At 45.2% G+C, this 8,988-nt stretch overlaps 1 protein-coding gene across 3 annotated transcripts; it reads right to left on the minus strand.

Moving 5' to 3' along the window:
• Positions 1 to 27: 27 nt before the first annotated feature.
• Positions 28 to 8,558, minus strand: samd1a (sterile alpha motif domain containing 1a). Of its 3 annotated transcripts, none has more exons than XM_080904888.1 (7): positions 8,064 to 8,558; positions 5,089 to 5,437; positions 4,600 to 4,736; positions 4,413 to 4,476; positions 2,642 to 2,720; positions 2,158 to 2,272; positions 28 to 1,883 (listed from the first exon to the last, which is right to left on the minus strand). In XM_080904888.1, exons 1-7 carry the CDS (start codon positions 8,424 to 8,426, stop codon positions 1,737 to 1,739), a joined length of 1,254 nt encoding a protein of 417 aa, XP_080761014.1. In that variant the 5' UTR covers positions 8,427 to 8,558; the 3' UTR covers positions 28 to 1,736. The 3 variants fall into 3 exon arrangements, with proteins under 3 accessions (XP_080761014.1, XP_080761012.1, XP_080761013.1); XM_080904886.1 differs by having other exon boundaries at positions 4,600 to 4,739; XM_080904887.1 differs by having other exon boundaries at positions 29 to 1,883; positions 4,413 to 4,473; positions 4,600 to 4,739.
• Between the last annotated feature and the right edge of the window lie 430 nt (positions 8,559 to 8,988).

Genomic DNA, 8,988 nt, shown 5'->3' on the forward strand with positions numbered 1-8,988 from the left:
TTTATTTGCAACTCCGCAAAAGTGTCTGTTGTGTTACAGATAAAACGTGGAGGGAAATACACTGGAGATGCGGACTACATTATGTGGAATGTTACAATTCAAGTGGCTGGCTTAGATCAAAACACAAAGAGAGACGAGACAAAATTATAAAGGAATAAGAGAAGATAAAATATTGCATTTCATCGAGATATCTGTTTGTAAACAGATTCTGAGCAGCTCCGTTGAATGTCTCACAATATATTCAGTATTACAACAACATTTCTTGCAGGTTTATTTTGTGTATGTGTAAAAGCAAGTTCCTTTAGGTTGCACATATTCTGGTCACATCTATTTGCAATCGTTCCCCAAAGTGCAACTGTATTGTTGGACCACAGTCATTTTTAATTAAGACAATACAAGGAGAAAAAAAACCAACAAAACAAAACAAAAAAAACCCCTCAGGTTGTAGCATATCAGCTCAAGTGTTGGTTATATCTCCAGCCCCTTTCAGACATGCACTAGAGAATGCCCTAAAGAGCAATAACAAATAGACATTGACACTTTGTTCCGGACCTGATTCGCAGTAAAACATTCCTCTGCGATGCACGTGTGCCGCGGGCCTCCGTCACTGTTGCGGGTGTGTCTGAATGAAATCGAGAGGAATATTAACAGGAAAGTGGCTTACGTTTGAATGACAGTGCAGTCGCTTAGACACCAATGTCACATATCCCATGTCTGAAAAGGGCCTCAGTGTTATAAAAGGTACTGAAGAAATAATCCAAAACAGCAGCTACTGGTGGCAATGATAGGTTAGGAATCAGACTCTGCTGATTAGGGCTGCACCCAAATACTCGGATATTTATTCATCGTGTAGGTGGAACTTTTTTCTTTCTCAATGTGGAAAAAACACAAACCCATAAGATCTGAGCTTGAGTGCACAGCATCTGACTCTCAGCAGTAATTGTCATGCTTTAGTTCACCTCACTGCTGCTAATTAGTGACTTTCATACCTATTTAGCAAGTTAAAAAAAAAACTATGAAAAGTACTGGTTTGCAATGGAGCTCTAGCTCCCATTGTTGTCCTGCTGTTCATTCTCTCTGCACAGCACCTGTCAGATGATGCTTTAGTTATAAAATTGTCAACTATTCACTGCTGATTATCAAGGCTTCAAAGAAAAACAAGATATAAAGGGCAGCCCTAATAATGCAGGTACTTGGATAGTCTGACTTCTCCAGCACTCATCACATGAAATAAAAAGAAATTAAAGGGGGAAAAAAAGCAAACTGCACAATTGCTGTGCTTTGTTTTCTGTGATTAACAGTTTCTGGGTAAACAGAATGTGTGGTAACAGACACAGAGGGGACATCCAAAGCTGCGACAGCACTGTGTCCACAGCCATGTCTGTGTAGGTGGTCCACTTGGTTGGAAGGCTTAAACTTTTCACTTTCCCAGTGTTTTACTCTTGCAGAAAGGTTGCTGCTGCACCGCTTTAAAACACTCGGAATGCAGCGGTCTCTTCCCTCCATAACGGGGTTGCAATGAGTGAAATGAAAACCATCTGAAAACTAAAGACCGTAATGAGAGGTAGGACGACTGTGTTTCAGTTTCTGGTCATTCTCACAGTGAAAGTCAATTCCACCGAAACCCTCCACCACACACCCTCTACACATACTGTATATGAAAGTGGGCAGTAGTGAGAGGGGGCGCTAAATGGAAGTTTGAGTCAATGCAGCAGTCTGCCATGTCAATCGCCACTTCAAAGGTCTTCGCATTCCAGGAAATGGGTCCTCTGCAGCACTTTTACATGGCGCTCGTAGATTTTGAGGGCAGGGCCGAGTCGGATGGACAGCCCGGTCAATACGTCACTACGCTGCATCAAAAGAAGAGACTTCCCATCAATTTCCTGCAAAAGAGGGAAAAGAATTTAATTAGAATTACGCTTGGGTTTCTAAAGATATGCTTTGAGTATTTAACCCAACGGCACCATTCTTCAGTTTTGAACAGTGCCTGTTGCACTGTTCAAAACTGAAGAACGTGGAGGGAAAGAATAGTGTATATACAGAGCCTCGAAAAAAATAATACATTAAAACAAAATCCATGAAGTGATGGAGTATGTTAGGTTTGACTCTGATGTATGAGCAATGCTCTCTGTAGAAGCTCTGTACCGCTGCACTAACCTGTGTTCGAAAAGCGACAGCCTGCTCGGGAAATCCTGCAGCTGAGAAATAACTGGCCACATCTGCCACAGTCCACTGCAACAAGTTCTGGCTCATCTTCTCCTTCTTCACAGACCTGGTGGATTACAGGATTTAAAAATAAATCAAGAAGAGTCACAAAACCTCAATATGGCATCCGTGTGCAGGTAATGTCTTGTTTTGTTTCATTTTCAAGCTTTTACATGACCCACAGGGTAGTTTACTATAATTATTTTAAGTGCTGTCCCTCAGCAAAGGTGAACTGATAATCTGGACAATTTGCCAAAAAGTGTGGGCCAAACACCGTCAAGGACTATCTGCATGCTGAGCTGAGGCTGGCAGATTAAATGGCTGACAGGTAATTATGGCTAAATGCTCAGATCCTGCCAGTTGCTGTATTTTGTACTTATATATATATATATATATATATATATATATATATTTTTTTTTTTAACAGGATACTCACACGTCATCCACTTTACCACCATTCAGAAGATTGTCATCAGTTGCTGTTAAGGATGATGTGTCTGCCTTCTTAAATGTGCCTGTTGACAAACAGAAATCACATTATAATAAATGTAAAAATTCCTCAAATGCAGATGATATCTGCATCGACCGCAGGGCAGCTCATTCATAAAAAGTGAACTGAACCTGAGCTCTTATGAGTAACAAACAGAAAAAAAGAAAAGTCTTAAAATGAAAAACAGAGCTCTAACTTATCTTCTTCAAGGAAAAAAAAAAAAGCAGCTCCAGTTTTAAATGTGCAAACTCATTCCGCTGATATCCAGCAGAGCGATGTTGGACCAGCTTCTTGTAGTCATACTGGGTTGTCTGCAGTTATGGTATGTTTTTCTATTAGAGCTGCTTCACACCTCAGTAAGGTGAGGGCTCGGTGAATGAGTGTTGATACAGCCCCTTATTACACCGGACCACTTTCACAGGATGCTGGCAGGCCTGCTGTCATACACATGATGCATGACGAGGACGCAGCCATGTTTTAGATGGGTACCGCTCCTCCAAGGCAAACTCCATGCCAGCTTTGCCACTGTGCATTGTAAGTGTGCAATGTCTCACTTAGGAAAGAAAAATGCAGGTTTCACTTTGATATTCAGGCATGAGTAAAGTCACTGACAGATCCCTGAAGTAATAAAACAGAGAACAAAATAAAGTAGGGATCTGCAATGATCACTTTTAGATAAAGATTGGAGACATTAGATCCTGGCTAAGCCCATTTCAGGATTAGTTAAATTCAGATTTAGATGACACCCCACACATATGCAGTTTATATCTATGTGTCAGATTTTGTATTACTGTAGGCATCGGTTAACAGCTGGCTTGCAATGTAGCTTATTGGGTATTTAGCAGTAAGAACTACCATGGTCAATTTGAGGTGTTTTACCTTTAGGTTTCTCCCTGTAAACACAACAAACTACATTCATTTTTACACACTAAAGACCTCCACTAGCATCTACCAAGAATGGAAGCCTCTGTCTCTTCTGGACAGAAACTTTAACCCTAAAAACTGACTCAGATCCTTAGTAAATCTGAAAGTTCACTGTTTCCCGCAAACACAGATTTACTAGGAATGTACCAACATATCAGGTTCACCTAATGATCGCCATGGGCCTAGATGACTTAACAGTGGTGGTGAAGAACATATATTTGTCATTTAACATCTTTTGTTTTGCTGGCTAAGTCTCAAGTTAAAGTGATAAAAGCTGAAAGACTTTAAAACGAGATTTCTGTGTTTTGCCCACCACAAAGGATGGAATAAATGTAATCAAATTTAAGGAAGAATGAAAATAAGAGCCCACAAGATATACCTGAATCATTAATTGATTATGTGGTGGTAATGTAGTCATTTTTCTTCATATCATGCATCTGTGGACAGTCTAAAAATCCCATCTCTACAAGTCAGTCCTGACAAAGTGTTGCAATGACCTCTAACTAGATTGGGTACTAGCTGAACAGCAGGTAGCAGCACACGCTTGTGAAGCAGTCAAAAGATCGTAAGCAATGCTGAAGGCAAGTACTGGTACAAAAAGCCAAATAACAACCAGAATGGAGCCTTTATGCCCATTATGTTGACATTTAGTTAACCTCCTTAAGTTCCCTTTCTATTAGAAACCATGTTCCAAAGTGAGAGAACGATTCGGTGGTCAAGCTTTGCAAAAGAGATAGAAGCTGCAAGCCTGCTATACAAACACAAACAAACAAGAGAAAACTATGTAACTCACAGTTGTCAGATAGCAAAGGCAGTGTTTGTGATCTCCCATTAGAAGCATTCCTGGTCTCATCCTGCTGGTCAAACACGAGAGAACAAAGATGAATTCAACATGACAATGTCAGGTAGGAAGCAGAGGGATCAAAGAAGCAGAGGACAGATACAGATGTTAGTCACAAAAGGAAAAAACAGGCCCTTACCGGCCGTGCTGCTGAGTCTGGCACCAACTGGTCAGACGAGACGCTTCTGTCCTCCACCTTGCTTCCATCATCTTTCTTTACGTTGTTTACAGCGCAGGGGGCAGGAGCTACAGACTGGGCCGCTGGCTTCATGGCCACTGCTAACACAGAGTGGGCCAATTAACACCAATTATACGCTGATTATCGTCCACATCTGACCTGCCAAATTCTACTTAGTCTAATAGGAGAAATTTATGACAGCCAAATGGATGAATGCGCCTCAGACTGGATCATCACTAAGCTATGAGAATATATTATTTTCCCCTGCATCTCTGTGTCTGGCTTACATTACAGTTGTCACTGTCAACATCCCACAAATAATTACACAGGTGTTTAAAAGCTCCCATCGACTTCTTTCATATCCAGCGCAAAGCTGAGCGTAAGCTTGCACATAAACTGATATTAGAGTGCTTTGTGCGCACGTTGCTCTGTGTGTAGCACCGTGAATACCTTTGTCTCTCTGCATTCCTGGGTGCTGGCGCTCTGCTGGGCAGACGGCAGAATCATAAGCCCAGTCATTGTGTGCAAGGGCCCTGGGGCTGGAGGGGGGCAAGGAGTTGGGCCTCTCACCAGCCTTCTGGAAAGAGGCACAGTCCAGAGCGGAGCCAGGGCTGCACCCGGGGCCGGGCCTAGCGCCAGAGGGAGAGCAGGGAGCAGAGACAGCTCGCACGGGGGCACAGTGCACAGTGGCATCTTCATGTGTGTGGCTGGGTGAGGGTCTTTCCTGCCCATCCCGGCTCTCATCGCCCCCCTCCTCGTCTGCATTGCTGTCTGTGTCCATAGCTATAGAGGTGTCAGCCTGGAACACAGGAGCAGAGGGGGAAACGTGATTTCACATTTGCACAGAAGCTTTCTAGATGTTTCTAAATCTTCATTTGGATGAGAGGGGACAAAAAGCAGGAAGAGACATCAAGTTGTTATTAGCAGCAACTTAAAAAAAAGCTGCTGAGCCCGACAAGGTTGTAAGGTATTGTTGGGAACACTGAGAGGCACTGATTGTAGGCTGAGGGTATCACATGAAGGCAAGCTCGTACTGATGTCGCAATTTGACCGCGGTGGTGGTAAATTATTGCCTTTGAATGCCTCCGTCCCTTTCCGCGGTACAGCGTTCACTCCGCAGAGTGCGAGCCCTCCCGTCACAAACATGTACCCCGCTGCATTAAAACATTTAAACACAATCTTGTCTTTTCTTTTTTTCATGGCAGCTAAGAGTTCTCACGAACGCACACATTCCTTTTGCTGGAGCGGTTCGACGACGGCGCCCCGAGTGAAAAATCACGCCGTGTGCGACTGCGTGTCCGAGACCCAGCAGTCGAGCACATGAGCGCACGAAAGCCCGCCCCGCTCCTGAGGAAAGAGCCGCTTGAACGGCATTCAGCCGTCGCACTGCATTTCTCACAACTTTCACCGAGGCACGGTCACAAAAACATAACGCCCCTGGGGATCTCAGCCCAACATGATTTACATCTCGGCTCACAAACACTCAGAGCCGCCGACGTACTCTGTGCGTCCCCGTGTTTTTTTTTTTTTTTTTTTTTTAAGAGGCCTACTTGATTGATAATTTTAACACGCGAGAGCACAAAAGGGGCCGATGGGAGGCGTTTTTTGTTCATGCTCTTGTTGTTTTTCCTCAAATTTCCTCCAAAGTGCGCATGGAGTTGGGAGACGCGGTATAGACCTTGTTTTTGTGTCTGTGCTCTTTTTGTAAATAAGGGAAATAGTCAAATGAAAGAAAAACAGAGAGCTTTCCAGGGCCGAGCCGCTCGCTGCACGGCGGACCAGTCGGAGATAAAAGCCGAGCTTTAACTCGACGGACAGCCCTCCGATCAGAAAGAGCAGCGGACGACGCGATTACCAGTCTACTTTGACTTTGCGTCGGGTCAACGATTTACAGCAAAAGCGACTGGACAGAAAAGAGTCACACGAATGAGTCCGTTATCGGACACGTCACTGTCTACATTTGACCCCCTCGTATGCTGGCAAAAGCTGGTTAACACCCCGCAGAGGGGTCTGTTCAAAGCATTCACGCATAGTCGGTCTTGTAGCAACACACACGCCTTTCACAGAACAATTTGATCTCGGCTTAACCCAAATCGGACGGGCGCATCCGCCATCTAGCGCCGGACGAACAGTTTGCGGTCGCTTTATGTTACTTCAGCTTTCTGCCGGCTCTTGGATATTTCAGAGCTTTGTGGTGCTGATTTTCCTCCTAAAATACTGTCGGCGCACAGCTGGCAGACACAGAGACGAGATGTCGCCACTGTACGGGACGTGATGAGCAATAAAATTAAAAACCAACAACAACAACAACAACAAAAAAAACAGCTAACACCACGACGTTGGACGTGACCGGGCTTGGCAGTGCGTCCGATAATGGATCTAGGGGTTCGACTTCAAGCACTGCGTCGGCAATCGTCCATCGCTCGAAGAAGAAACGCAGTTTGGTGAAATGAAGTGATTGCACCCACAATGTAACTACTTTGTCACCGCTTGCAGTCGATTTTGTGTCTGTTTTAGCACACTGCACATTGCGATGGGCATATTTTGAAGTATAGACCGAGGCTAACGGTGGAAATCTAGCCATGGGCGGTCAAAAATATGATTGAGGACACGGCTATAGCGACACTGTTTACAACAGCGGGCCCCGTTTGTTTCCCTGGCATAAAACAACCAAAAATGCAACAATGACCCACAGTCCCCCCGTCAGGTTCCTACATTCGCAGTGTTTGAGACTTTTTTTTCCACCCCCCTCCTCCTCCTCCTCCTCCTCCTTCACCCACTCCCACGTTGACAGAGAATGAAGAGACACACATCCAGACTTACGTTTCGAAATAAAATTCCCACCAGCGGGGCACAGTTTTCATGCCATTATTATGAAAGTAAACTTTTCTCAACTTCCGGGCTACCTCAACTGTCATTGCGGAACCTTAACAGCACCCCCCTCCCCCTCCCTCAACGCCGAGTTTGGGGCTTGAAAAGCGCTTTCTGCTGCCGATAATGGAGGCTCGGGTTGTTGCGGACGAACAGGACGGTTCAACTTTTCCCCGTCCCGTGTTTGCGCTTTCACGCCGTCCATTTAAAGCGCTTTTAAACTGTCGCGCTGTGTAAAAAAGAAAGAAAAATTGTGCCACACGCTCCCTTCACGCGCACCTTCAGTTTTTTTCTCTTTCCCCCTCCCCTTCTCCACCTCGGCAGCGCTCGAGCGAGGTCCAACCGCCGCTCCCCGTCTGCGGCAGTTTCGGGTGCACTTGCAAATCACTCCCCTTCACCGTCCCCCTCCACTCCCTTACACACTCTCACACACACGGCAAAACATGTTTTATTTTTACACACCAAACAGTGGTCGTTCAATCCCCCCACCTGTTAATTTTCTGTGAGGTGACATGACAATGAAAACGTGCCTCCTAGCATCAGCCTCCACATACCTCCAAATCCTCCTCGTCCTGGTCAGCGGGACCGAAAGCGCTGTCCCCGTTGCTCAAGTCGGAGTGACTAGCTTCTTCCACGGCGCTCCTTCTCGCAGCCGCTGTTAACGACACATCTTCTTTTTTTCTGCTTCTCCGCTGAACCTTGGCGGCGTTTCGGTACGAAATGGAGCCCTTGTAGTTAACTTTCAGCACGGTCTGTTCTTGGATCAGTTTTTCCAGTTCTGCGCAGGTTCGGTCGGGCTCGGACCCGTGTCGTCTCCGGACCATTCGGCAAATCCTCTCCAAGTCCGGCCGGGCTTTTCGAGACCGCAGCGAGTCGATAGTGTCCAGAATCCACTCGCGGTACTTGGATTCAGACATCTTTTCTGCTCGCTTGCTTTGCTCTCTTTTTTCCCCGTTTTTTTTTTTTTCGTGCCTCAGTGCGTCAACCTTGTGCGTTACACACGGTGATTTTCGTGAGCCGCGGTCCGAGCCCTACTGAGAAGCGGAAACCTCGCTCTACGCCTCCTGCGTTTGCGTTTGCGCTTAAGGTGGAACGAGGGAGTTAGAGCGAAAAGTTTTACTCGAGAGGCGTTTTTAAGGTGGAATATGCAGTCCTGAACGGGAACGAGCGCCCGCACTCGGTATTAAGTGTGGTCCAGTTGGTCGGAAAGGTAGCTTTTTGTTTATTGTTTAAGATTAACACAAACTGGCAACAACTATTATTATTAGTATTATCGTTCAACCCTTGATTAGAGTAAACATCCTGTCACGGAAATAATTCTTAACACGTGATCCAGTCCTTCGCCTAGCTTCGCAAAATCAAATCAAAGCCACAGACCAAACTGAGACGCCCCCTCGATGCCTAAATCTTAAGTAAGAAATAAGCATTGCACAAACAGGCAATACATATATTTTATAAAAAAACAAAAACAACAACAAC

This window comes from Rhamphochromis sp. 'chilingali' (assembly GCF_963969265.1).
Source record: "Rhamphochromis sp. 'chilingali' genome assembly, chromosome: 15".
In the NCBI taxonomy this organism is placed as follows: Eukaryota; Metazoa; Chordata; class Actinopteri; order Cichliformes; family Cichlidae; genus Rhamphochromis; species Rhamphochromis sp. 'chilingali'.

What these genes read in the sequence shown, in the direction of transcription:
- samd1a (XM_080904886.1), bottom strand. Translation starts at nt 8,426, where the DNA reads ATGTCTGAATCCAAGTACCGCGAGTGGATTCTGGACACTATCGACTCG. An exon ending in AGGAATGCAGAGAGACAAAG is followed by an intron (nt 4,740 to 5,088) that starts GTATTCACGGTG and finishes ACTCTGTGTTAG; the next exon opens with CAGTGGCCATGAAGCCAGCG. An exon ending in CAGACTCAGCAGCACGGCCG is followed by an intron (nt 4,477 to 4,599) that starts GTAAGGGCCTGT and finishes GTGTTTGACCAG; the next exon opens with CAGGATGAGACCAGGAATGC.